We start from the raw sequence: 27,831 nt of genomic DNA, 5'->3' as shown, positions 1-27,831 counted from the left end.
GTGCTTTGACACATGCCCAATAGAAATGACTAAATGCAGTGACACGCAAGCGAAAAAACAATGAACTAACTTACTTCTCAGGGACAGTGTTCACGTAGGGCATCACGACTTTGTCAACAAAAGACCCAAAGCCAAGGCGGAAGTTTGTCGTTATCTTGCCCATTTCTTCGGCGAGAAGGTCACCCAGCAGTGCCAGCTTATCTTTGTCATCCTTCATCGAATTGGATAGGTCCATTAGGTAGTACAAGTCGACCGGGTAATCCTCAGCCTGCTTGAATTCCACGTGAAGTGGGAATGGAGACTCTGCGCATGCAAGACCACCAATTTTGTCAGCCAACACAACTGAAAGTACACACTTACAGCAAAGCAGAATGTGTCCAGGCGTGGCAAAGAGAACACAAAATGGCATGAAGGAGGACCATTTCTGGATGTATGTCATCGAATGGTTTAAACGACTTTCTCTTTGAATATCAGGTATGCACGGCCAGGCCCTCCTAGTACTGCTAAGCTTTTACTTGTCTCTTATTTCTTTAAAGCTTTCTTTCTATAAATATATGACATACTTATCATTAAAGCAGTCAGCTACTACATTTTTTCTTCCAAGGCCATGGCACTCAAGCATGCATTCTGTTTAAAAGGCAGCACAGAAAAGAACTATTCTTTTTTTTTTTCTGGGTAATGAGGCCAGTATTCTCAGCTGATAAGATATGAACGTGAACACAGTTCACCACAATGCTGGTAGCTGGGCAGCTGCCTATTTATTATGCACATGCAAGCATCATCAACCCTTAAAAACACTATGTATGCTATCAAAATTAAAGGAAATATTAGAAGAAATAATTTATTTTTAGCACCCATATTTCATGCATCCTCGAAAAGATATTTGCAGACAAGCTGCGACTCTATGAATAACTTATTACATGAATGAACGTCGCCAACTACGCTTTGGTTTCGGAAAAGTAAAATAGCAAAATTAAGTAAATTAAAATTGAATTGAAATTTTAAAAAATAAATTAAAATTAAGTAAATCAAAATTACCTTCCATTTACTTTGCGCAAAACAGTCAGCGGTGTAGCATGTTGTCCACCATTTTATGCAGAAATATTATGCCACAATTAGTAGCATGAATTTTTTTTCGCAATGTGCACCTTCCAAACAAATTATACGAATCAATAGGCTGCTGCATTTAGATGTTGCTATTACTATCTATTACAACACCGTGGTAAAATTTGGCACATCAATGTAAACAGCTGACAGCCAAAATTTCGGGTTAGGAAATTAATAATTTGTATTTGTTAAAGCCTGAAAACACACTATCTGGCAGAAAAGTATTTTCAGTGGAAACTAGAAGAAAACTAGAAGATAGATCACTTACGCACAGCGGTCAACTAACAACCCAGCAAATGCATCTGTCTTCAACCATGCAACACAGACTCGTATAAATAACTTAGTGCCCACAAAACTCATTACGAATGTCAATTAGGCTCGCTGCTACAGATGGAAGGTGCCAAAAACTAAAAGCGAAGTGTGCAGAGTTTTGCCAATGAGCAAAGACATAAGGTGTTGCAAAACAAGCAATATGGCATTATACTCTGAATGCTGCTGATATGAGCTTCACATAGTATTGTTTCTGTTTTGCTTAATCCACAAGCAATGCAACTGCAAGATGAGAGAGAAACTCTTTAAGAGGGCAGAGAATTTAGGTCGTAAGATGAGACCAGTAAAATCCCTATAGCATTAGTGCCACTCAGAAGGATGACATCACGTAACTACTCTGATAACAACATCCGATTGTATTCCAGGTGCTCTGCGCAATACAGAGTTGTGCAAAAAAGAAAAGCTTATGATGACAATTACCCCAGCTTCAAAAAGAAAAGGTGTAACAAATAAGGATGCAACTGCACTTACTTGGCTTTAGCCTGAGCAGAATTTCTTGTGGCTTGATCTGAATGGCCTCTCCTTCCTTCACACCTTTGTTGCTCAGCTCATTGTCCTATTGGCATTAGACACGGAAGAAATGATAAGTTTATACAAGATAGCCTCATTTATCATGCAGAGATGTGTCCAGGGGATCTCCAAGGAGAGCTCCACAAAGATGTACTTACCACAAGTTTGGTCATAGTGTTCTTGGGATGAAAATAGTCTTCGGGACAGTACTGGGCCAAGTTGATAAGGGTATCACACCTCGGTTTTCCATCACTCGTGTACCCCTGAAAAATAAAAAATGAAATTGGAAAAAAGATGAATGCGGGCTGCTAAAGTGGTGTTGCATATGTACTTAAAAAAAGTACCGGTGCCACATATCTCGTAAATTAGATGTTTCTGCTTTAGAATGATGCTTAAGATATCAGTAAACATAGATCATCACATATTTGACTGCACTCTGCGAATCAATAGACAAATTACTTTTTCCGAGTAGTTTCAGTTTTGGTTTCAGCAGCTCGGTAGTAGTATAGTAATGTTGCCAGTATGAACGAAACTATGAGATGCATACAAAAACTGCAGTATAATAAATATTTGTTCACTGGTGGTCATTTCAGATTCTGGAGCAGGATGGCACAAGAACTGGAGCCAATTAAAATAATTAAGCAGCCATTATACGGCAGTTTTCATATGCTTCATGCGATATACATACTTTTGATGTTACAACCCCTATTCAACCATTGAAACTGAGACTATGTGGGACAAAAATTTAATAAAATTTTATTTACTGTTAGGTTAAGTGTAGGCACACTTCACACGGCAATCCATATTTATTGATCATATGGATCAACAAACAAAATCAAATGCATGCTAAAAAAAAAAAATAAGGTTGGTCTCCACCTCTTTAAAACATATGAAACTACATGTACACAGGCATAACTTGCGTGTGAGAGAACGGTGTAGCAATTTTGTTCATCTATATACAAGTACTTGCCTCTTTTGTGCACCAGCCACAGTCAGAGTCAAATGTGATACATTCAGAGCATGTTTCTCGGCCACTGCATGGGTTACTCAGCAGTTTCTCGGGGCCTGTAAATACAAGAATAAAATGAAAGAAGTTCCACTATGGAACTCGTTTGAAAAATAAAGTTATAAGGTTATAACACGGTGAGAAAATATATTCCTTAAGCAGTGGGTTAGGAAGAAACAGTAGATCGCGAGAATCTAACATAATAATAATCGGTTTACAGGCAAGGAAAGGCGCAGTATCTGCCACAATTTTCTGTGGACACCTGAACCGAGCCGTTATGGAAGGGGCAGTGAAAGTGGAAAAAGAGAAGTGCCGTAGTGAAGGACTAGGGAGGAGTAATTTCGACCACCTGGTCCTGGCCCTGATGGGGCCGAGACAGGTAGGTCAACGCCGCTTGCGGCGGGGGCTAGCCTGCCACCGAATCTTTATCTGTTGTAGGCCGTCATTGCACCCGCCACCGCTTAGATGGTGGACGACAGCTGTCGCGGCGCGCGTATTTCTCTCCCTCTTCTTTTTCTTTCTTTACTTTCTCTCTTCTGTCCGCACGAGGCAGCGGAGGTGGCTCAGCTACAGAGCCAGTAGCAGGCCCGTGCGTTTCATTTTCCTTCTTCTTACAGCCACAACAGCACTGACATCGCACAGCACACGGACACCTCTTCACTTCGCCTGCATCGAAACGCAGTCGCCGGCAGTCGGGATCGAACCCGGGTACTCCGGCGCCTAACAGCGCGATATCAAAATGCGAAATGACATTACCTTTTTTCACGCTTTCTTTAGTCTTCACTTGACAATTTGCAACAGAAGCAAAGAAGAACAGAACGTAGCACAAGTACTTGGCGGTGGAGTAGGAGATCATGTTCACAACTTTTGTTTGACAACAAAAACCTGAAAGCAAAAAATATTACCAACACATTAAGAATTTAGAGAAGTTAATTTTAATGTCATGAAAATATTACCATTTTTACAAGCAATAGCATAATGCAAGCGCAGCGCAAAAGGGTTTCCTGATAGAGAGCGTGCCCACACCCTTCCAACGTATCCGACAACGAGGAACTGGCGGTAGAAGAGGTAGATAGCAATTTCCGTCCCGATCGGTTCCACAAAAAGCCATTACGCGGTTGCTTTACGGCTTCACGAAGTGCACGCCCATCAATCTTCATTCTGAGCACGAGAAACCCTCAACTAGAGGCCAGATGGCTTACAGATGTGCCCTGCCCATTGTTTATGCGCGCCGTTGTCGGCTCATCAACAAAGTTACGAACTACGAAAACTTCTCACAAGGTGATGCCCTGGATAGCATTACTTCCTCATAATTTTCACGCTCACTAAAGACGATCTATTTGCGCAATTTAATTGGGTAGCAAAACAAGCAACGAGAAGTGTTCACAAGCTCACAACGAAAGCTTCAGAGCGCCAAGAAACCAAACTTGCAAAGGGTTACAAAAAAAACAAGAGTACTTACAACTGAATGAGGAGTAAATTAAAGATACGTAATCCCTGTTCTATAGCTCACGTCATGGAGGATTGTCTACCTATAGCGCGCTAAAATCACAGAGATGAAATGGGACAGCGAAACACCCAACGCAAAGTACTCGGACAAGCCCGGTTGCCTATGTAAGGAAGGAGACTCATGGGGGCAGTGACGTCACGCAGGAAGTGTTGCTCACTGCCTCACGACGGCGGCGGCGCCTGCGTGTGTTGCATCTGCCATAGTAACTTGAGACTCAGTTGACGCGGTCTTGATCGGTAAAAACTGTAAATCATCAGTTCCCATTGCCGCTAATGCACTGGAGGCAGAAAAAGCCAGATGCGGTACAAGCTTTGAGGGGAATGTCACTCACTAGGTTCAGGTGTGAAAGTCGCACTGCTGGTGGGTTCTCGCTGGAAATGGGGTACGCGCACGCGCGCCCTGTGACGCCCACGTTTCGACCTCCTCACAGATGCGGGATGCGCCCCGTTTCTTTGAGGCGAGGCGGTTGTCGTCGAGGCATGGTCGGGGTTCTAAAAACGGGTTCGCGCCACTGTCTTTTTTGTTCGAAACCTCGAAGGCGGGTTGTCGCCTCTGTGAAAGCGGAAGTAGCATGTAGCATGACACTTTATTTCAGTGTACGAGAACCGCGTGCGCTTGATCATCGAGCTATAAGCAAATAAAGATTAAAAAGAAATTGCGCGATATCTGCGCGCCGTTTTTGCTTTTCAGCACATAAAGTTCTTGTGGCCTGTTTATGGCGAGCTAGCACGGTCATCCTACCTGAGCCATGCCTGAGCTCCGGACGAGAAATTTGGAGGTCGTGGGTTCGGACACCGCAGGCAGCATGTGATTGCTGTTTCTCATGATTTCTAATAAATTATTTCCATTATTATTTTATTAGTTCACACTGCTCAACATAACAAAAAATATATATACCATGTTTTGCTTTGTGTCAATGGCTATTGGCTCTTTTTGTATTTGCCCGACTACGCTATTTGCAAAACATTTTGCATGCCGTTCCAAAACCATGGCCATTCCGCATTTGTACTGATGACAAAAAATATAGCTATATATATATATATATATATATATATATATAACTAAAATGCGTTTTTTTTTTTTTTTTTGTACGCTTATAGATCTAGCCACCGTAACTGCCGCATAGTGCGGGGTGCGGGTAGTGCGGGGTAGTGTTTAAGCGCTTTGTCAAACTTTTCTCATAGGGCTGAGAAAGCGTTCGTGTGCACATAAAACGGTAGTTGCGGGATGCAGATCTTCTTATATTGTTCCTGTTATCTGTTCATCAGCGTTCAGAGCACGGTGGATTCAAATGCCTGCCACATCGCGCGGTGACCTACCTCGACTGAAATGGATGTCCGTAGGAGCGCATGATGTGTTCGAGGTGATGTGATGTGTGGTGTCACAAGTGGTGTGGTGCGCTGATGCTTTGCAATGCGACGTCTCGTCATTGAACCGAATGGTGCCACGCGGTTTCGATGTAGTATGTGCAACGATGACGCGAACGCGTTTCGAGTGGCGTAGTGATTAGACATCCATGCTCAGGCTGGATTTTGTGCGTGCTTGCGTGCGTTTGTGTCTGTGTGCTGCATAAATGGTGCGTGATGGTGACTCAAATGTCTTCAAGTAAATTGTTCTCTCAGATGTCGGGCTGAATCTACTATGCACAAAACGAACCATGCCTACTGCAGGAGTTCGAGAAGAAAAAGAAAAAAACGAGCACCTCTTGGAGGTAAAAACGTGACGCATTTTCGCATTAATGTATTGTTAAACGCAGACAAAATGCTCGACTGATGATTTTGACGCATGCGTATTATGCCAAATCATTGACGTGCGTTTTTCCTTTTTTTTTTTTGCTATTTTTAGGTCTTCGACGATGTGCAAGCGTTCTTGTCTGATCAAGTCATCCATTCGATTCCGGAGAGCGTCGAGACGTTTTTTCGGGACAATGGAGTTCCTGGAAAGCTTTGCGAAGACGTTTCGGACGACTGTTTGCGCTATATGATCCATGGTTCGTTCCTTGACATCCTCACGGCGCGCAAGATACTTCAGAAGCATCTCTTGCAGCGTGACGCTGTTGGCCTGCAGCAGATTGCTGAAACTGATGACGTTGCCCTGTCAGTTGCATTTCAAGACCACTATGCCGACGTAGCATCGCACGAAGTCATTGGCACAGATGTAATTGAAGACTGTCCTGACTTGGCTGCTGAAGAAGATGCCTTCTGTTCCCCAAGTGAAACAACGCTGCTTGTTAATGTGGTTGCTGACGGGAGCACGTGTAATGAGTTCTGTTCGGCATCCCTTCAGCATACTTTTGACCAAGTGGAAACAGTTGCCAGCAATGTTGTCGACGGAGTTATTGGAGAGGAGCCTCAGGTGATCCTACATTTCTTCAGTGAAAATTTACAAACTAGAGCAGACACTGACACACATTAGTTTTACGCAGTGGGTTTCCGTTCGTAATCGTTCCTTTCACTTTTTTTTTTACTAATAGCTGAACATATCTTCCACCTGCCACAGTATCTAGTGGTTAAGACGCTCGACTTCTGAATCCAAGGACATGGTGGCCGCTTTTCAGTGAAGGCAAAATGCAAGGCTTCATGTACAGTCGACGTCACCCTTGTGTAGAGTGCTCGGAAGACGCACGTCCCTGTAAATGAGGCCAGATATCACCACAGCTGGTAGGTTCTTGCGGCAACACTCGAATGAAAGTGGTGTCACAGATAGCCGCAACCAAAGTAGACACTAGCACCTAGCCCAGAATTCTGAAGCTGGAGTCTATTTACGGCTTTTGTAGCCCGATGTAGCTCTCTTGAGCGCTCTGCACAAGGGGGACGTCGACTGTACTGTGCTATTTCGATGCACATAAATTTCCAGGCTTCCTAAGCTCTTTTACATCCTTTCTGTGAAAATTCATTTACAGTGGTAGGATCAGGATATTTTGCTGGAAGTAGCTAAGAGCAGTTCTGGTTTCACCTAGCCAGAGCCGAATAAGGATTAGCCATCCGCAAATACACCTGCCGCACTGCACTGAATCTGTTTAGTCTATGGCTAAAGCATGCAGGCAAATCTGACTCTTATTTATGTATGTATGTATAACTTTATTAAGGAGCCGGCAAACGACGGGTTAAAGCGTCGTGACGCTGGCCAAGCGTCGACCCGGGGTTATGCCCTACTCTGCACTACCTCATTTGGCCCGTTTGTGGTGGGATCTTCTAGCCAGAGACCAGAAGATGCCAGCACTACACCTAATTATTATCCTGCAATTTGTTGCATTCTTGATTGAGAAAACATCATTCATGGAAGAATGCATGCACCAAACTCCTCTCGTTTTCGCCATGCATGGTCAGCAAAAATAGCAGACTAGGAGTCTCTGCACGTTTGCAGAACAACAGGAAGACAAGGCCCATTATTACCTGTCTCTAAATAACCTACTCCTAGCAATATTCACATGTCGATTTGACTATCTGCAGTCCTTCTACCTTCCTTTTCTTTTTTTTTGCTGTGCTGCTACCGTGTTTAGAGATGTGTCACGCTTACTGCATATACACCTATTTCCTCTTCTCTTCACTTCCCTCAATTTTTAACCATTTAGCGTTCTTTCTGGTCTCTTGGATGTTTATATATTTGATCATGTTATTAACGCTGGTATTTCTTTTAACCTTTTTTTTTCTGGTCTTTCTACTGACTACTCTGCAGCCCTTGGTCTGAGCACTCCAAAAGGCATCTTAGGTGTCAGTAGAGAAGAAAGTGTAACTAGGTATGTAAGTTTGTGTAGAATATAGGGTTTAACATTCCATATCAACACATTAGCTTTGAAAGACACCAAGTGAAGGGCTGCGGAATGATGTAGACCACCTGAGGTTCTTTAACATCAACTGATCACCTAACACAGTTGTCATGTCCTCTCTCTTCACTTTCTTTCCTTGTTTCTGTACTTTTGATGCCCCAAACTCATTTTATTTGTTGTCTATGTATGTGGCCCCCACACTTTCCCTCTCTTCTCCAATGCTCCCATGTTCTCTTTCTCACCATCGCTTCCTGCTATCGGAGTCACCACTTCCGCGTAGCCCCTTTCGTGCAAATGCTGGCTGTCTGGACTTGGACTGCATTGAGTGTATTCACAGATGACCCGTGCATGTGTTTTGAAATGGTGTATCTGCTACTGCAACTTTCAGTGGCCATAATGACCACTTTTCTTTCTGTTGCATATAACTTATTCGGGCTTTGCATTATGAGGTACTACAGGTTCCTTGCTTTGGGCATACTGCCTTATCACAGTTTCCTTGCTTTCATGCATTAGAAAATATATGCAGGCAGTCATATGATGTGATGCAACAAGCCATTATCCATTATCAGTATTGGTTTTACATTTAACTTTTGTATTTGTTGCTTTGCAATTTCGTCTTTGGCTATTACTTAGCCATCACTTTAATATTCCACTGCTGCATCAGCTTTTGGGCCGTGGAGGGTAGGTGATATGTGAAGGCTCGTAAGGGAGAGACACAGTTTTACTGGTATGTACCATTGGAGAGTGTTCCTATCCACTCTGATTGGATAGGGCTTTGGGGGCAGAGTTATTGCATAGACACATACATGGGGCTGGGACAGGTAGGTCACCGCCGCTTGCGGCGGGGGCTAGCCTGCCACCGAATTTTTATCTGTTGTAGGCCGTCATTGCACCCACCACCGCTTCGGTGGTGGACGACGGCTGTTGCTGCGGTGCATCTTTCTCTCCCTCTTCCTTTTCTTTCTTCTCTATTTTCTCTTCTGTCTGCACGAGGCAGCGGAGGTGGCTCAGCTACAGAGCCAGTAGCAGGCCCGTGCATTTTCTTTTCCTTCTTCTTACAGCCACAACAACAACCACCGCAGCTTTTTTTTTTTTTTTTCTTAAAGAGGACTATACTGCTAATGCTTTAATACACATTCACTCGCTCATTCTCACTCACTTATTCTTTTCCTCATTTTTTTCTTGTCCAGTTCTGTTTCGAAGGCCTCGACATGCGAGGACAGCTTAGCAATTTCTCTAGCCTGTTCTGTCCACTTCTGCTTTGAACACACATAATGTACTTAATGAATTCCATGTCTCCTGCTTCCTCAAAGTTCTCACACTTGGTTGGATTCCTTTTCTCACTTGTGGCATCTAGCCTTCTTAATTAATATTACTCTACTCGAATGCAAAAATACTCTAAAGGGTTTGAGCCAAACATTGCATGCAAATGTGTCCTGCCCTAATCACCCAGGCCCTGCAACACAAATAAAATCTTTATAGCTATCTAAAATAGATGAACACCACTGGCTTTAAAATAAATTGGAAAAAAAGCAAGCTCTAAACATTCAAAAAAGATCTCTCATTTTTTTGCTGACTAGACCCTTGGTCTTGAGATCATAAATGTTCATTAAATATAAATTTAAAAGGACCAGCAGTGTATGGCAGCTTCGTGTTCAAAGTGCCTGATCCTACAGCAGTTGCATCTGAAACGCTGTAAAACATTTTAGGAAGAGTTTTTTAATTGCTAAATGGACATGTGTTTATGCATATGCACCCCATGCTGGAAACAATGGTAGTGAGCACAATAGCTGTCGGATTCCAAAAGAAGTGGGATGCAGGAATGAATGCTTTCTAAAGAATGAAAATAGTTTTTCTTTTAACAGCACAATTTCCCAACTTAACACATTCCTTCTTAGTTGTCACATTACTTCTATGCCACTGTATATGTGCTTTTATGCATGTGTGACTACAGAATGTTGGTGCACATCTCACCATATCCGGTAACCTGCAGTTTTGCTCGTCAACAGAAAGGCTGCAATATTTTTTGACCTGAGTTTTTATGTAGCATCAGAAGACGCATTGAAAAGTGTAGTGTGCTAATTACACTCTTCAACAGGCACTTCTTAAAAAAAAAAAAAAGTACATCGCATTTAACAACAGCTGGGTTATGTGCACCAAGCAATAAGCAAAATTCATTTATTTAGGTATGCCAGTAATACCCTGAGTTTCAGTTCATAACATCTCTTTATTTAGTTGTATGCCAGCTGAATTTTTTCTTTTCAGATGTTGTAAATGCAAAGGCAAAACTGCACGCATAGCTCAACCCTAGAATTTTGTATCCCTGCTAATTTAATATATCTCTCCTAAATCTTCTTGTGCCAGCTGTGACCATTATGCCATCATGGGTTCATAACATCTTTTAGCAGCAAGGTTTATTGTTAAGGATTATATTTAGCATTGTCATTATCTTGGTATTCTGCATTTTAGTGCTATGGCTTTTTTCGCTCTCACTTGTACACAGTTATATTATAGTACCTGCATTGTCAACAAAGCTTCCTTAAGTCCACAGGTCATGTCTGCCTTCCTTACCAGTTTGCTGAGTTCTTTAACACTTGTCAATCACTCTTCAGTATGTCACTGGAATGCAGCAAATGGTATAGTGAAAAGGCACATGCTTGCTGCTTGAAGTGCTTTATTAATGTTGACCTTAGTTAAGGTTGTGCATTAAGATGAGTGCATTCGTAATGCATCCTGTTATGAACACAGGGATGGCAAAGTTTTTATGTAACATTTTTCTTCCATCATTGAATGTTCATTATAGATGTGATGTCTTTCATCATAGAAATCACAGCAACTCATAGTTTTGAGAAACGTTAACCCTGAAAATTAGTGTATTTCCGAGTGGAGTCTCGTTAGTTACTAACAGTTTTATGTCATTGATGTCCTCTCTTCTTTTCTCCATATTTCTTTCAAACAGCAACTCAACTGTGAACCAAGTTCTGTACCAAATCCAGTTGTCATTGAGATCCACTGCTCAAAGCTGGAGGATGCCATGCTCAATCTTCCTCTGGACATTCCCCTGGCCCAAGAAAACATTGAGGAGCCATTCGTGGAAGATGCCCCTGTCATGGCTCCGACATCTGTATCACCGGACCAGCTTGCTGATGACCATCAGGATGATGCACCGTTGGAACAGGCAGCAGAAGCTCAGAAACGAAAGAGGAACTATGAAGAAATCACACCATTCAAGTACTTCTGCGAGCTTTGCTCTTTTAAGACTAAGAGGAACAGCCACTATCTGAAGCACATAAAAATACACGAAAAGGTATTGCATATTGCCAGTGGTGTTACTGCTGTGTGAGGTCAGAAGGCTGAAATAAGTGATGTGCCGGGGCAGTATGCTGGAGTAATAGAGGTTTCTCTTGGTAGTACTACACTTATGATTTATCAGCAAGCTTGTGTGAGTCGGGGAGGCTGATATGTTCATTCTGGTGCAGGTTCAAAGCCCAGTCGCGGCAGTGTTTTTTTTATTGAACCCCACCCTGCAATGAAATTTTTTGTTTCGTAAAAGGAGTGTTTTCTGGTATATCAAGCGAGGACACTAAAAACAAAATATAGCATATGTAACTGAAGTGAGTGTTTCAGGAATCGCTCACAAAAGCCATCGTTTGTTGAACCGGAACTGGAAAAGGGCGGCCATTACTAAGAGCCAGAAATAACATAGAAAGGGGCGTGATTGGACCCTCAGGCTTCATAGATTTTGCATACTGGCCTCTTGTTACTTTTCACAAAAACCTCAGGGATTGGGCGCTGGTTTTATTTGGGTCTTGTGAGAGACATGAACGTCGATCGTATTAATTTACAGCACTGTAAACGAAAATCAACCACCAACGTGGGCAACAATGTGTTTTGACCTATGTTTTCCATGCTTCTGAAATGCATGCGATGCGCGCTTTCGTGCCCCTGAGGACTGTACACTGTTTCAGCATGATAGTCACGGTGAAAATTATAAAAACTTTGGTACTGGTACAAACTTAGTACCACCATGCCACGCTTGAGCCTTAAGCTTTTGACTGCACACCGTCTATCGACCGTTACACGCATTGGGCCGGTTTAGGACACTTCTAGAGTGCCCCCTTTTATGTCATATCCGGTAAATTGCCCAAGTAAACGACTTGCCTCTAGTTGCATGCATTGTGTACTACACAGCTTTGAAACGCTTGTAACTACAGAAAAATTTTCTATGGAGTATGAAACTTTCTTTGCGTTAGTTCTAGAACTCGCCGATCATACTGAAGCCGAAATGAAATTTCGTTTCGGTTGGCTTTTAATGTCGGTTCGCGCAGGTACGCTTAGCCGACACACTGATGACAGGCTCTAATGACTCCACTCTTGAGGCAAGAAAGGCTTTCGCCTTAATAAGTCGACGATCAGGAGTTCGCAGTTTCCGAAACAAAGCTAAGTCGCTTAGTTTCGGTTTCACGCCATCCCAAGGCTGCAATCAAGTGCACGACTGGAGCAGCCACACTGTTTCGGATGCTAGTTGGCGCATCTTTGCGTATATTTTGTTATAGGGATTGCGTCACGCTGTTCTTATGCCAACGCGTGCATCCACATGCTTCTTCCAGTACGTTGAAACTGCTACTGGTCACGCGTAGTTTCACCGCTCAACTGCGCGCTTCATCGCAATGCTTCACCGTGTAGGGAGTGTGGTGAAGCGTCCTTAAAACGCGACGGTCTCTTTTGTGGAGAAGCATCACACTGTCGCATTGAGAAAAGGGTAGCAGGGGCTTTCGCAATTTTGGACCAGTTCTTCAACGTTCAACGGCAACGAAACTTGGCCTTCAACGTTCCCAATAGTGTGCACAAAGCAAACGCTTGACGAAACTGGGAAAAACCATCGCCCTCACTTATGTTTCATCTCAAATGCAGAGAACCCTTGAGGTCCATTCGATAATATTTCTCAGTTCTAACGTTTTTTTTTTTTTTTTTTTTTTTTTTTTTTCTGGTCTCTTGAAGACCGAATTAAGGAGTGTTTACTGTAAACGTAAGGAGAGTGCCTTTTAAACGGTGTGAGTTGGCAGCCATCCAGTCAGGTCTTTCCGCATGCTCGTAAAAGGGAGTCGCCAACTAGCCCCATGGCTTGATTTGTCTGGCCTATGCAATCTGGTGCCACATATTTATATTTATCTTATCTGCCCGTTGAAAATCGCCTTTCATCGAAGCGCACTGTGCGACGCAACCAGAGAAGAGTGCATGTGAAAGTTGATAGGACAGTTAGCATTCCTGTTTAATAGGAGGTTCAGCAGTGACAACTGCTTCCTGGACCACTTGGACTACGCCACATAGCTGCATGTGACCGTAGCAGGCTCAAACCATGCTGCGCTCTAAAAGACACATGCTGTAGTTCGTGTCGCTATGCATAAAGGGTGCACGAATCTGGAATGCCAAATAGTGCAATGCAATTCTCTTCTATTCCTCCACTCTAATGCTGCAGGACCGAGGAAACTTGGCCTTAATAGCTAGCACTGTAAAATTGGTTAATACTTGAAGGCCCCTTTCCAGCTGTGGACTGCAGCCTTGTGGTGTAAATGGAAGCCTATTTATGGGTGTGTGAGGTCATTTTGTGTGTGTCTATTCTTATTGACTTGGAGGCCAGCATAACATTTTCGGCACTTTGATGCTAGTTCAAATGTTTCGCTGGTGGACACAAGGCACATTACTGTAAATCCACTAGTAAAAAGTGGGCTTGCACCAAAACCAACTTGCATTTCTACTTATATACCTAAAGATGTTTATATACCCTTAGTAGGCTACAGTCTAGTAGAAGTAAGACTCTTTCTTTCAGAATCTCTATGAAAATGCTCTAAACATCACACTGGTGTTTTGCTTGCATATTTGTCTCAGTTTATGGAATAAAGAGAAATGCACCGAGCTGGAGTTACAAATTTGCTTCCAATTACATAAGCTGAGATGTAAATTTGTATAATTTGAGTTTTTACAGCTTTAAAGAAATAAGGTTAGAATTAACAATGTGGCTCAAAACTTTTTCAAACACTCAAGTTACTTCAGTTTTATTTTATGTGAAACCATTTGTAACCTTGAAATGCAAAACATTGACATTATGTAAGTCCGCTATGGGATCTTAACTAACTTCTATACTCGCGGTCGACTTCTTTTTGGTTATGCAGTCAAAGCTACACAGCTGAAACGCATCAGCTCACTGTGTAGCCGAATAGAGTCCCTTCAAAAATTTTGTGGATCATGCTCTGAAATGTTATGACATGGCAGAAATATTCAGGTTGTTATTATGTCACGATTTTGCTACAATGCAAGGCAGTACAACGTTAGTGTAGGAGGGCATTTTCAAATCTTTACAATATACTGAGAAAACGGGATGGCTGCACCATCTGTCGGGAATCTTACGAAGTGTACGTCGGCTGTTGCTGCATCTACCCACCGGTTTCTGACTGCTGTTTAGCAATGTGTGTGTTTTGGCAATGTACGTAGGGCATGATGTTCATTAATTGCGAATTCACAGTAATTTAGGCCGTAAGTAGTTTAAAGAAAGCCATTTCCGCGTCTTTGGCGGCTAGAAAACAATTTTTTCATGTAAAGGCGGAAGTGCAACCGAAACCGTAATTGAAGCTAGATTAGCCAGAACTACACGGTGTAGTAACATTGTGATGAAAGCTCCGTTCCCATAGCCTTAGCTGCATAGCCACAAAAGTTGTCCGGCAGTGTAGTTTTTGAGCTTTAGTACATTCACTTGAGTGCATAATGTGGATAAAGCAACTATCCTACAGTGTGTCGTATGCAATGCTAATGCACCACAAAGGCAAGGTTTTGGTGCTTGAAAAAGAGCAAGTGGTAGCTGTCTCCATAGCTTTTATGATATAACATGAATCGCGTTCATTCGAAAGAAAGGAGGGTAGGAGTTTGAAAGAATTATTGCCAAGTTGGTGCAATAATTGAATCGTATCCCATTGTGTAGGTGTCACTGGCTGAAGCTGAGACTGCATGTACCAGATATTTTTGATTGTACCAGTTGGAAAACTCCACTTCAGAACGTGACTAGCTTCAGCATGCATTTTTAAGGCGAAAGCCTTTAATGCCTCATCGTTGTCGACAGAAGGTTGTCAGCAGAGGTGTCACGCTTTCGGGAGCGACAGTTAAAAATAAATTAATAAACCTTGTCTTCACTAGGAATTGAACCTTCATCCCTTAGATCCCCAGCCCAGTGCTTTACCAACTGCGCCACACCCCGTATCGTGAAACGCTCTTCATAATTCCCCTTGTTTATTGTGAGGAGGATAGTGGGATTCCGCGAGTGACAGATACTGTGCCTTTCCTTTCCTGTAAACGAATTGTAGAACGCCGGTGAACTTTGATGCGTTCAATGAAATGCTAATTGTGTTCGACAAGGGACGTACAATGTACCTTCACAACAGGTCATGACGTCACCAGGGCCGGTATTACAGAAAGTGAATGCAAACTGAACGCTTTTATGTCACCGGATACGCTCTTTCGGTGTGTAATTTTGCCGAAAGGAAGAAGGGGTGTCGTGCCGTAAAAGCGTTCAGTTTCGAGGCTTTAAGTGGAAGTGCTTCCAACCAGTCACTGAGCGTTCCGAACTGAATACAAACTGAGCGCTGTTCTGTAATACTGCCCCAGGCAATTCATGCATATGCGAAGCTGACCCCGCCGGGCGTCCGATTCAGGCATCCATGCGGCGCCTTTCATTTGCTGCTTCCTCGAACGCCGCACCACACAGCAAACGGAAGCAGACCCAGATGTCTAGGAGGCGTTAGTACAGCGGGTATCAATGGCACTTAAAATTTATTTACTGGATAGAAAAGGCGCAGTATCTGTCACAATTCTCCGCAGACACACCATAAAGGAAGGGAGCAAGGCGGGAGTGAAAGAAGAGAGGGGGGATAGAGGTGCCGTAGTAGAAGGCTGCAATCTGCTGCGCTATAATGGCTGTTGCCTCATTGCACTTTAGTAGTCCAAAATGTCCTCTAGAAATTTTTGGGGGTGCTTATGAAGTATAACACCATCTAGAAGCGGCCAATAAAAGCTGTCTGCTATTGCCATCAGCGTCTTCTGAAAATCACTTTATCTTTTCTTTTTAACTTTGTTAGTTATCTCTGACTCGCACACCTAGGAATTTTTATTTTTTTTATTTTACCTGATTTTATTTGCCAGATGGTTGTGCATTAATCGAAGATGTGAAAATTTATTAACCACAGTTTAATGACAGCAGGCACCACCGCTATCCGTATACACCCGAATCCATCCAAAACCGTTGTTTTCGATACATAGTTCCTGTGGGAAGTTTCACAACTATAGTAATATTAAAGAGCTCAGTGCACGTCCTGGCTACAATTATTTTTTGTTTTTAGTGTGCATGCAGTTTGCAAGTTGCATTGTTACTTCCTTTTAGTGCATTGTCATTGTACGAACTCTGTTCTTATGGTTTAGTTGATCTGTTGGAGAATAATTTCAGCAGCAAGTGAGCTGTTATCTTGACTGGCACTAATCACTGCGGATGTGTTCGTCTCCCAAACAACAGGTGACTACACTGCATAGCTGTGACAAGTGCTCCTTCACCACCATGCGCCTTGGCCATTTGAGGAGGCATGCATCAACGCACAGCAACCACCTTCATCGCTGCACCCACTGCAGCTACACAACAGATGACCAGAAGCTGCTGTTACGCCATAACCGAATGCGACACTACCGCAGCAAACGTCCTCGGGGGGCACCACCTAAGGTGTGTGGCTCGGTTGAATCTGCATCATTCTGTTCCTTATTCCTCTTCGTTGCAGCCAACAGTGTATGCTCAGCCTAGCTCTTGTAGCAAAAGGACTCACCACAATAACCAAGTGGCTGCAGTGTTTGGCAACCGAGTCTTAGTTTGAAGGATCAAAACTGTCTTCAATGCAACATTAAGCGGAAGCAAAACAAAACAAGAAGAAAAAAAGACGACCTATGTACTGTGTAATGTCAATGCACAGCAAAGAGCACCGAGGTTAGAAGTATGTCTGGAGCCTTTTGCTGTGACATCTCTCAGCCTAGGTACAGATTCGGGAAATTTAATCTCACATGCCATATCACACCTTATCATACGGTACCATTTAAAGGGACACTAAAGACAGCCAAAGATGGTATGAAAATCTAATTAACTACATTTGGTGACACTGTCGCCGCATATCCGGCAGCAAAAAATCGAATAATTGCTGAGATATTGCGATAAGAAGTTGAGGTTTTTTCTTGTTCCCGCCGGTCGAATTCAAACTGTGGCCTCCAACTACGTAGTTGGAGTTGAGTGACGCACACTACGACTAGTGGAGACTCCGTGATAGCTAGTGAGCCGGCGCGGCCCGCGGCGTCACATCCCTCAAGGGCCAACTTGGCAACAGCGTACTCGCAATGACGGCCTCAGCCGAAATAAATAAAACGATGAAGAGAGTAATTTACCGAGCGATGGGCCCATAAAGGAATAAAAAAAAACATAGAGCGCTTGTAATGCACAGTACTTTACATGTTTCTCAAGCTTTTGCGCTCCTTCTTGCACTGTGTATAAACAAACCGAGCCCTCGGTCATCGCAACGCTTCCTGACATGTTTACATGCAAATAAGATTTAGTTACCAGCAAAATAGTGTCCTCGCTGCTGCGCTTGTCAGTTTTGAAGCTTCGTCGCACTTTTTTTCTTCAAGGTTCGTGCTACAGCTCCGTGTTCAGCGAAAATTACGTCCACGATAGCAGAACATGACCGAAGTGCCGGCGCCACTACATTTGCCAGCGCTGTGAAATTCCATATGTTAAAATGGATCCAGTGCACAATATAGTTCGCATAGGCATCCAGAACATTAGTTGCAAGACGTGAGAGCAGGCAGCGTGCGCCGATGATCAAGAAGTTGTAATTTTTAGACCGGCAGCAGAAACACTTTATTGTAAATGGGGCCATGACATAAAAACTAGAAATATTTCCAAGGTTCTCGTGGCGCGGCGTGGCCGAGCGGTTAGCGCCGAGCGTTACGGAGCAAGCAGTAGCGAGTTCAAGTCTTACCGCTTCTGGCGTTTTTTTTTTTTTTCTTCTTCTTTTTTTTCTTTTTTTTTTTTTACAAATCGATTTTTATTTTTAACCTTTTGTAATGTATTTCTGGTGCTTCGTTATTTTTAGTTTTTACTTTTTACCCGAGGCCCTTTTTATCGCCGGGCGACGAGCGCAATATATCGACGCTCTCCTTGGTATGAGCGGCAAGTATGCCCCTTTTGTTTACGACGCCTGCAAATAGCACGTTGGAGGTCTTGTTGACGCAGTATATGTTAGTCAGATGTGCCATGATTTAGTGAACAATTGAATGATAATGCGTTTTTCCTTCGGTACTTAGCATATGTATGCTTTTCGTGGCGTACGTAGCTGCAGTCAAGCGGTCAGGTCGCAGTCGAAGCGGCAACGGCGGCGATTTGTTGGCGCAGAAGTGTGAACGAAGGAGTGTGTCGGCGGTAGCGGATTTCGCTCGCTCGTGCCTCCGAATGCTCAAATGGGAACCATCAAGGCGCATCTGCTGCTCCAAGCTCGTAATTCAGGCGCTGCAGGTTCAAACAAACTATCCGAGTGCGCACGAAATGCCTGAGCCGAAACATAACCAAAACTGAAGTGGGCGCCTGTGGCGCCTCCAAGTATATTTTTGTATTTGCCTTGCAACGTTTACGTTGTCTTTTCGCCGTCGTTAACGTATGATAAAAGCGTGTTATCATGTTTGAGAAAAAACGTACTACCGCATTCAAACATGCAACGTAATTCGCATTTGTCAGCCTCCGGGATCCCTAGCGCGTCAAGTGATTTGTAGTTGCGAGCCTCGGCCGTTTGGCTGTGGTGGCGATACCTGTATTTCTGTTATTCTTCTTTACTACCTTATAACAGCTCTGTTTTCAGTAAGAGTGGCCTTTTTGTAATCAGGAACTGGCATTCTATCGATGCAAACCCACTTCCTTTCTCTCTTTAGTGTCCCTTTAAAGCAGAACGCTGAGCTTGTTAGTGTTTTAATTTTGAAAGCACGGTATTAGTGCGGATGACATGGACTAAGAACGAGAAAAGACTCCACAAAAGCTAGTTTTTTGATCTTCATGATCCTCTTGGCATGCCGTAGGGATGGAAGGCATCTTTGTGATGATGTGCCGTGCAAGGACCCTCAGCTTTTTCTTCGAAAAGTGGTCTTGTCCTTCTCGAAATAAAAGCATTGTTTTCACCATCCCTTCCATTCATACGGCATTCCAAGAAAATATTTGAGATTGAACAAACTAGTGTTAGTGGTGTCTTCTCGTTCTTATTCCGTGTCGTTTATGTTTATACCATGTTTTCAAAATTCATACTTTAACACCTTGCTACAATGGCTCAGTGGTTAGGGTGTTCGCTTGCTGATCCTGAGGGCACGGATGCGATCCCAGCTGCAGAAGCTGCATTTCAATGGACATGAAATGCGTATTGTGCATTGTCAGTACACCTTAAAGAATTCCATGCTGTTGAAATTTCTGGAGCCCTCCACTACAGCGTCCCTCATAACCAAATGTCCTTTTAGGACGTTAAAACCTATAAACCAAATCATACCTTGCTGTGCCATACTGCGCCATACTACAGTCGAACCCGGTTATATCGAACCCGGATATATTAAATTTTGGTTATATCGAACACGGAATATCCCCTTGAAAATCCCATGTAAAAGTATAGGAAAGCCGCGTCATATATCGAACTTAAATTCACCGGTCGTTCGATATATCGAACTCCGCACCAAGTGTGCCTTCCCCAAAAACGATCGTATCACCCTTAGCCGTTTGCTGCGTGACGTTTTCAAGCCATGCGCGGAAGGAATGAGAAGGAACAGTTCGGCGACGGCTGGTCTGGGCAGCGGCACGCGCATCTGCAGGTATCCTTTCCCGCGCGCCAACACATGAAATTTGCAAGCCATGTGCGTGGGTGTGCCCATTCTTTTGCCGAGCTATCTCCCTCCTTCAGCCCGCGCTATGCATGCGCCAAGCCAGCTCAGCCCGTTTTCAGACAGACGTCGGACGCTTTCTCCAGCGCGTGTTGCGAACCCTCTGCGCGCGGCGGCGCGGCTGACGTCGCTATGGCGCCTGCAGACGTTAAGAAGCGGCAGCTCTCTTCTTCTCTCTCTCTTTTTTTTTTTTTGTCATCCTTTCTTATCGTTGTGCTGTTCAAATGTTAAACGGCGGCATTGTTTTTCTTGTTGTTTTTTTTTGCGGGAGTCGTTTATCCTGCATGAATGAATCAACGAAAGCAGGCGGTCAGCTGCTGCGATCATGACGCTCGCCCCAAGCGCGGCGTAGCTTGTGCAATCAAGCCATCATGGGTACTCTGCCAAGTTCACTCCCCGCCACCGCAGGAGCTACCAAAAGATAAACGCGCCCGGACATTATCGCTGCGCAGCATCTTGGCGCGCTGCCAAGAAATGAGCTGTGGGTGAGACCGCCGAAAGGGAGTGACGTGCGCCATCGACATGCAAGCGAAAACGCTCGCGATTTCTGCCGCGGCGACACAGAAACCTTGTTTTGAGCTGCCGTGGTGACTCGAGCGGCGAGAGGGACGCAATTCCAACAAGTTTGAAATTTTTTGCTCTGTCGCTGCCGCTTGTCGCCGAGATCGCTCAATCGCTTGCATGTGAGCGAGCTGGCGTTTACGAATTTTATTTTTTTTTTTCAAATTGTCGGGTGCAAAAGTGGAGGGTGGGTTCATTACGCGAGTGGGTTGATTAGGCGACAAATACGGTATCGTTTTTTCGCATCGTAAGTGCCGTCACAAGCCGATTTCTGTATATCGAATTATCGATATATCGAACTATTTCGCGATCCCCTCCGAGTTCGATATATCCGGGTTCGACTGTACACTGTTCTATACTGTATCATACCATATCAGCCCAAACCAAACTACATCATGATAGTTACGCCAAGGAATTTGCCATGATAGCTTGCTAAGCTGTGTCATCTCTAGGCAACTTCCCTCTCTTGTATGCACCTTCTGTGCAAAATTTTGAATGTAATGTAGTCATTGTCTGGGACGGAACAGAGATTTCTGACCTTTTTTTCCTATTTCCCCCCCCCCCCCCTCTCCCTAACGCCTGTGACACTCCTTCGCGCTTTGCTTTGCAGCCGATGGAATGTCCCCACTGCAGTTACCGCACCACGCGACCCCTGCTGCTTGCCAGGCACCGCCAGCGTCATGCAGGTGACAGTGGGGCGCTCCAGAGCAGTGCACCCCTGCACCAGTGCACCCAGTGCGGCTACCAGACGCACCGCAAGGAGCACCTGGTGCGACATCGTGCTAACGTGCACGGAGGAGCGCGTCCTTTCCTGTGTCACCAATGCGGGAAGGCCTTCAAACGGGCCGATGCCCTGCGCCAACACCAACTGACCCACAGCAGCCCCAGTGAGGGCGTACCTCAGGCCTCATTTCCATGCCCACAGTGCCACAAGGTGAGGCTTCTCCATTGCTGTTTCATCGCAGGATTGTGCTAGATTATACACTACTTAGTGCTGTGACTAGAGGTGCAATAGCCGATCTTAATTTTGGTTTGATTTAATTTTGGCTTCTGGGATTTAACGTCCCAAAGCGACTTCGGCTATGAGAGACGCCGTAGTGGAGGGCTCTGGAAATTTCTACCACTTGGGGTTCTTTAACATGCGCTGACATTGGACAGCACACGGGTGCCTTGCTTTTCGCCACCATCGAAAAATGGCTGCCGCGGCTAGGATTCGATCCCTCATCCTTGGGCACAAAGCTTGCTCAGCCAACATCTAGTCATCCGTTGAGTTGCTCATTGTAGACTAGTTCTATAACGGAGCACCATAGATCTGCCTACTATGCACGGCTTTTTTTTTTTTTCTTTTTTTTCTTTTTTTTTTTTTTAAAGTATGGCAGCTCCTTATTAATAGTAATTTGAGGATAAGCATGAAATCACGCCGATCATTGATGGATGATTTCAAAATGCAGGTATTCCGGACGCACTCGCACCTTTCGGAACACCAGGCTATCCACTCGACAGCAAGGCCATTCTTGTGCGAGATCTGCGGTTCGGCATTCAAAACACGGTCAGTGCAGCGCAAGCATGTGCAATCAGTTCACAACAACCCGCGGGCATTCTGCTGCAACGGCTGCAGCAAGAAATTCAACACTCAGTATGCACTGAAGCGGCACCAGAAGCTCCACCAGCCTTTGCAGCAGCAACCACAGCAGCAACCACAGCAGCAGCAGCAGCAGCCAGTGCAACCACATCTGCTTCTTCCACCACCATTGCCACCAACGGAAGAGCAGGTTCATACCTCTTCACTGCAAGGTAGGCAGATGCAACTGTGCCTAAATGCAATTGCTGCCCTGTGTGTGTGTTTTTTTTTTACCTAGTTGCAGCTGGAGTTGCAGTCAACAGCGCCAATTTAGTGATTCTGAAATGTACTGGGCGTTCTGTATCTATCTGTCCATATTGCAGTTCGCCAAATGGCAAACTGCGAGGCAAACAATATCATACCTGCCAAGTTTTACGATTTTATCATAAAGTGCCCGATTTTCAGCGCTTTCTTACCAGTATCGTAGTGCCCACTCTCATTTTATGATTTTTCTTTATTTGTATGTTGACTAAAAAAAAGGTAGCAGGGTTAGACCAAATAGACGTGCGAAAACGCAAACCCAGCTGGTTTTGTCCCGCGTGCGCCGTCTCATGACGGGCTGTGTACACCACAGCACATCTTATTTGTTTGCCACATCCCTTGTCGGCGCCTCTACTCCAATCAGATGATGCCCGATCAATAAAATATGGCTACGTCGTCATCGCAGTTGTTGACTTTTCAGCTAGCCAAAGCTGTCAAGCTGTTAGTTAGGCTTACTGTGTTGGCAGCGTAGTCGCTGCGGGTGTGATTTTGGGATGTCTACAGAAGTACTTTCAAGTGTTCATGCCCAAATATTCAACGGATTTTTTGGGCATACAAAAATATAGCAAAGGCGAAAGGTACGCTTTGTGCACCTACTGCTGCTTGTGAATATTGCACATGCCGGTCGTCGGGAAATTCTGCTCCATCTAGGTAAAAAAAAGAATAAGGATTCAGCAAGTATCGTTGACACCAATGAGAAGATTAGTGGGTATTTTAATTGTGAAGTGGACCAAGCCACTATTCAAGCTGAGTGTCTTTTCACGGCTTTTCTGATAGAGAAGAAGTAACCATTCAGGAGTGCATAGATGAGCAGGGCACTCTGTTGCCAGTCTTAAGGGCATTGATCGTATTTTCAAGTATGATAAGCTCTCAAAAGTTATGTTAGGTATTCTGACTCTCCCACGCAGTAACGCGGAGTGTGAAAGAGTGTTTAGCAAATTCAAGAAGAGGTGCACCAGGTTTTCATCCTCCATGCCAAAAAAGGGCCTAGAACAACTGTATAATTGTCAAATGCAAAAAAGTCTGGAGTTTGTCAAAATCAGGTGTTCGACAAGGACTTCCTGCGGACGGAACCTCCTCAGTACTGTCCCAACTTTTCACTTCAAATATGTTTTTCTGAAGTTTTGTTTGCGTGGCTTTTCGAAACTCTAGCTTAGACTGCTCTATTCCATCATTCAAAAGAGATTTTGGGTAATAAAAACATTTGAGTATTTTTCACTGAATCTTAGTATTTTCTGGCATCCTCTATAGTAAATTGAGCACTGTGAAGCTGGCAGGTCTGCAATATCCTGCAAAGGTTGCGGCGTGCCTTGCAGTTTGCCAAGTGGCACAGTCTGTCAAATTGGCTGATCTGCTCGCCACAATGAGAAGTTCTGCTGCAGATGACTGCAGTTTTTTGCCCATTCCGGAAAATGCAAGCAAGTTCGGACGTCGCATTACGTTATCAAAAGACATAGACAACCACAAGCTACCTTGTGGTCAGCGTTTGGGCCCGAATGATCCAGTAGTTTGCGCAATAGAATTTTTGACAGCTTGGACAGATAATACGAAATGCGCTGTGGAAGTGCAAGCAAGACCCTGCATCTTTTGCTCCAAGCTTCTTTTTTTTTTTTTCTTTTCTTTTTTTCTCCTAAATTGTATGCAGTGCATGGGTAGCATCTTTGGTTTGATTCAGCAGGACATGTGGCATCAGCATACTTACCTCCCCATTGTGGCTGGCAGAGATAAAAAAGAGCTGTCGTCTGGAGACCTGGGAAATTAATCCCAACGATACTACTGTGGCGATCTCACCATCGGCCACATTACTGCTGGTGGAAATCATCCGATCCTTTATGCTGTCCCTTGGAAATTTGCCAAAGCAGCAATAAGTCTCGTTTTGAAAATATAGCTAACCAGACCTCTTGTGGGACTTTGTTGTGAATGCATTTTTTCTTGCTTTTCTTCATGGCAGATGTCCTTGGGAGCACTGCTACCGCCATGTCGGGACCGGTGGCTGAGGTGCCCAGCTTGGAGCATGTCATAACAACAGTGCCCATACAAGATGCATGCGACGTGATTGGGCAGATATCCACAGCCATGCTGCAACCTGCAGAGACAGCGACCCTGCTTTATCTGACAAGTCCTCTGCCGCCATTTTGAATGATTTTGAGAACACAGGAAAAAGACAGTGATGTGGTGGGCTGTGACTTTCGAAGTGCCACATGACTCACCGAAACTGTGAATTGTAAACTGTGTCCTGTGTCATGCACATTGTTGAGTCAATAGTTGCAGCATTAAGGAGTTGATCATCAGCAGGGGTGTGACACGTAACATTCGACATGCATCAGTTGTTATTTTGTTTTGCTGCAGGCTGCATTGTAAATATAAACATTGTGAATAGGGTAACTAACAGCACTTCACACTGTGCTCATTATGTGACGTATGGTATTGGTGTGTGGTTTATTTTTTGACTTGGCAGATAATGCACAATAGTTGACTTACTATTGAACCTGGATATATAGACTCAGAAAGGATTTCAAACTAGTTTGATACTATATAGATAATTTTATATATATAAAAATGTCTGTAGATGAGCTTGTCTGCAACTTTGAAGCAAGAATTACATTGCACTGACACTAGCAGTGTCTAAACTGTAGCGACTTGCTACCCACCACCGGGCTGGCTACGTACCGCTCACAAGGCGTTGCTAGGCCTAACCTTCTTTGCATTGAAACTGTAGTGGACGGTGCATTGGAACTTGCCACTGCCTGTCATAAGATGCCCAATCCTTTTACTATAGTACTTGTTTAATGGAATGACCTCGTTTAAATTAAAGTACAGTTGATTTTCACAATGCATTGGACTGAAGCACACCAGTTGAGCGTAGCTAGCTAGACTTTAGTTAGGTTATCTTCAACTAATCACAGTGATGTGGCATTGAAAACGTCTAGAAGAGCCCAAAGGCTGCTTCCAAGCAGACCCCACGTACATCTCTTCACTTTGTTTCACAGCAGTAGCGCTGCCAGCAAGTGCTCGGATCTGTGCGGCCGGCCTGTCTTCATGCGCAAAAAGAGATTGAAGAGTGCCATTAGGAGAAGCGCCATGAGCAAGGGCCCTGTACACCTTTCTATATAGAAATATTGAATATTCCACTGAACAAGGGTTTGATAAACTGTAGTGCTAAACTTCGGCTTAGGAATTTCAACAGGATGTGCCGATTGTTTGATATAAACAATACACAATTTGATAAATCAGTAAAACACGTTGTTGGGCTAGTTGGTGCATTGCATTAGTCTTACTTCACACAATTTGATACATCCAGGTTTAATACATCTAGGCATGACTGTATAAGCAAGCAGTCAACTTTATTGTTTATTAACCTTGACTGCCTAGTGCTGTTCTAGGAAATAGTATTGATGGAATTATCCAGGTGCTGATGTGGGACGGCTTTGTAAGGACTTTGAGAATTGTGCTGGGGCGAGCTGCTCCTAACTCTCGAAAAGCTCTGAAGGATGCGCAAAATCCACCATACTTTGTAATTTTCACACTTCATCTCTATACTAATGCTGTCATCAATGAGTGGAGGTAGATGTGGAGGTAGATGTTATTGCCACTTTGAAGAGCAGACAAAAACGTTCATATTTCATGTAAGTACATCACTGAAAATTTTACATTTGCATGATCGCACTTGCCGGCTTCCATATAATATTTCAAGCTAGCTTGAGGCACATGTCACGAAAGTGCTCATGTAAAGAAAGGAAAGGTCCTTTTCTCATTGTACAGTGTCATCGAATGAGTGAGTGGGCGTGTGAGTGGATGAATGGGTGTGTAAATATCAGGGTTCCTTGAAGATCCCAGTTACTCGAGTGCATTTGCAACCATCCTAGATGGTTGGAAGTGTTTTGTCCAGAATGCTTTGGCTGATGGTTGGAAGAAGTCTTCCATGACCTCACCAACTAATTTAAGTTGGTTTATTTTTCATAGCAAGTTACTGAGATGACGAATAAAAGATGAGTTCATTTAATATGATTAAAAAATCGTAATTTGTGGGCAAGCTGTTACTTCTGTTTATTGTAAATAAATTAGCATATGGCTTGCTCTATATCTTTTGGGTGATAAAGCCCAGGATTTGTGAATGTCAAGTGGTCTGGTGGTTTTGGAATTGGAGAGTTGTCCGCTCTGCGGACTGTGACTTTGTTCAAGTTGTCTGCCACTGAAATGGATGCCAGATAGAACTGCGGCGCAATGTACACAAACACGAGGATAAAAACTCAACACAGGCACACGCTATCAACTGTGTACAGTTGGTAATGCGTTGTGTTTGTGTTGTGTTTCTACCCTCGTATTTGTGTATGTTGCGCTGCAGTTCTGGGTGCTACGCAGCAAGCTGTTATTCTGGATGCCAGATGGTCACCTTTAGCATGCATACATAGAAGTAGCCAGAGGTTTCTACGCATGCTAGCTTTCTTACCACTGCGAGACATCCGACCATAAAATTGACTTTGAGAGAATGATTATACTGGATACCAAAGCTAATCCATGCAGGAGGCTTTTACTCAAGGGGAATGTTAATCACTCTTTGGGCACCCTTTCCTCTTCATACCTTCATCGATTGCGGCCATTGACCCAAAGGTCATCGACACAAGGCCTTAAAAATACAAGCTGCGCCTTGCTCGAAGACACACCATGATGAAGGAGCCGAGTCGGCTCCGAAACGCCATGATTTTATGTTAAAGCACTTGGTTGAAGTCTAATGTTTTCTTTTGAAAAATAAGCAAAAATGTGGTGCCCATTAATGGTGATGCCCTCAGTTGAAATGTAGCAAATTAGTTTCAAGTATATAGTTTAAAGAAGTTCAGCTTTAAATCAAGTGATGCTGGCACATTTAGAAAAACAACCCTTGAAGAAAAAAATGTCATTTGACTCACTTCAAAAAAAGCAGAGGAAGCAAAAACAAGTGTATTGTGAACTCGAGATTTAAAGAAGTCTTCTTGAAATTTTCTTTTAAGCTCTAGGCCAAAAAGCCTCAGGAACAGCATTCTGCATTACAATGTTTTGTGAGATCTGACAGCTTGCATGACATCATTGGTTCCAGCTAGAACATATGTCAATGGATTTGTTCCTCACCAGCTGACACCAAGGCACAAAGTATTCTATGCAAACTTATGCAACTGTTGCATGCAGAAGTG

The 27,831-nt window shown here is 43.8% G+C and overlaps 2 protein-coding genes across 3 annotated transcripts in view; one reads left to right on the top strand and one right to left on the bottom strand.

Annotated features, from left to right (window-relative positions):
• mys (position-specific antigen beta subunit myospheroid) overlaps window positions 1–4,964 on the bottom strand; it is a 38,179-nt gene extending 33,215 nt beyond the window's left edge. Inside the window, exons 1-6 of one of the 2 annotated variants that reach the window (XM_084594541.1) lie at window positions 4,795–4,964; window positions 3,710–3,838; window positions 2,918–3,012; window positions 2,106–2,210; window positions 1,909–1,993; window positions 75–303 (exon numbers count right to left, since the gene is read on the bottom strand). In XM_084594541.1, coding sequence (XP_084450667.1) covers window positions 75–303; window positions 1,909–1,993; window positions 2,106–2,210; window positions 2,918–3,012; window positions 3,710–3,809 — 614 coding nt within the window. In that variant the 5' untranslated portion in view covers window positions 3,810–3,838; window positions 4,795–4,964. Of the gene's footprint in view, window positions 1–74; window positions 304–1,908; window positions 1,994–2,105; window positions 2,211–2,917; window positions 3,013–3,709; window positions 3,839–4,415; window positions 4,590–4,794 lie in introns of those variants that run through there. The other variant, XM_084594540.1, reaches the window with a different exon arrangement.
• A 606-nt stretch (window positions 4,965–5,570) lies between these two features.
• LOC146199052 (uncharacterized) lies at window positions 5,571–26,784 on the top strand. The gene is made up of 7 exons (XM_084594539.1): window positions 5,571–6,174; window positions 6,309–6,818; window positions 11,192–11,539; window positions 16,790–16,990; window positions 21,392–21,715; window positions 22,233–22,575; window positions 24,615–26,784. The coding sequence occupies exons 1-7, from the start codon at window positions 6,121–6,123 to the stop codon at window positions 24,800–24,802; spliced, it is 1,968 nt and encodes a 655-aa protein (XP_084450665.1). The 5' UTR covers window positions 5,571–6,120; the 3' UTR covers window positions 24,803–26,784.
• The last annotated feature ends 1,047 nt before the right edge of the window (window positions 26,785–27,831 follow it).

This window comes from Amblyomma maculatum, chromosome 2 (assembly GCF_055883805.1).
Source record: "Amblyomma maculatum isolate TAMU_Amacu chromosome 2, ASM5588380v1, whole genome shotgun sequence".
Lineage (NCBI taxonomy): Eukaryota > Metazoa > Arthropoda > Arachnida > Ixodida > Ixodidae > Amblyomma > Amblyomma maculatum.
This window is presented reverse-complemented; position numbering and strand designations above follow the sequence as displayed.

Excerpts from the sequence above, each read along its gene's own strand:
- LOC146199052 (XM_084594539.1), top strand. The coding sequence starts at position 6,121 with ATGCCTACTGCAGGAGTTCGAGAAGAAAAAGAAAAAAACGAGCACCTC. Across the intron at positions 6,175-6,308 it reads AAAACGAGCACCTCTTGGAG|GTCTTCGACGATGTGCAAGC; the intron begins GTAAAAACGTGA and ends TGCTATTTTTAG. Across the intron at positions 16,991-21,391 it reads CTCGGGGGGCACCACCTAAG|CCGATGGAATGTCCCCACTG; the intron begins GTGTGTGGCTCG and ends TTTGCTTTGCAG.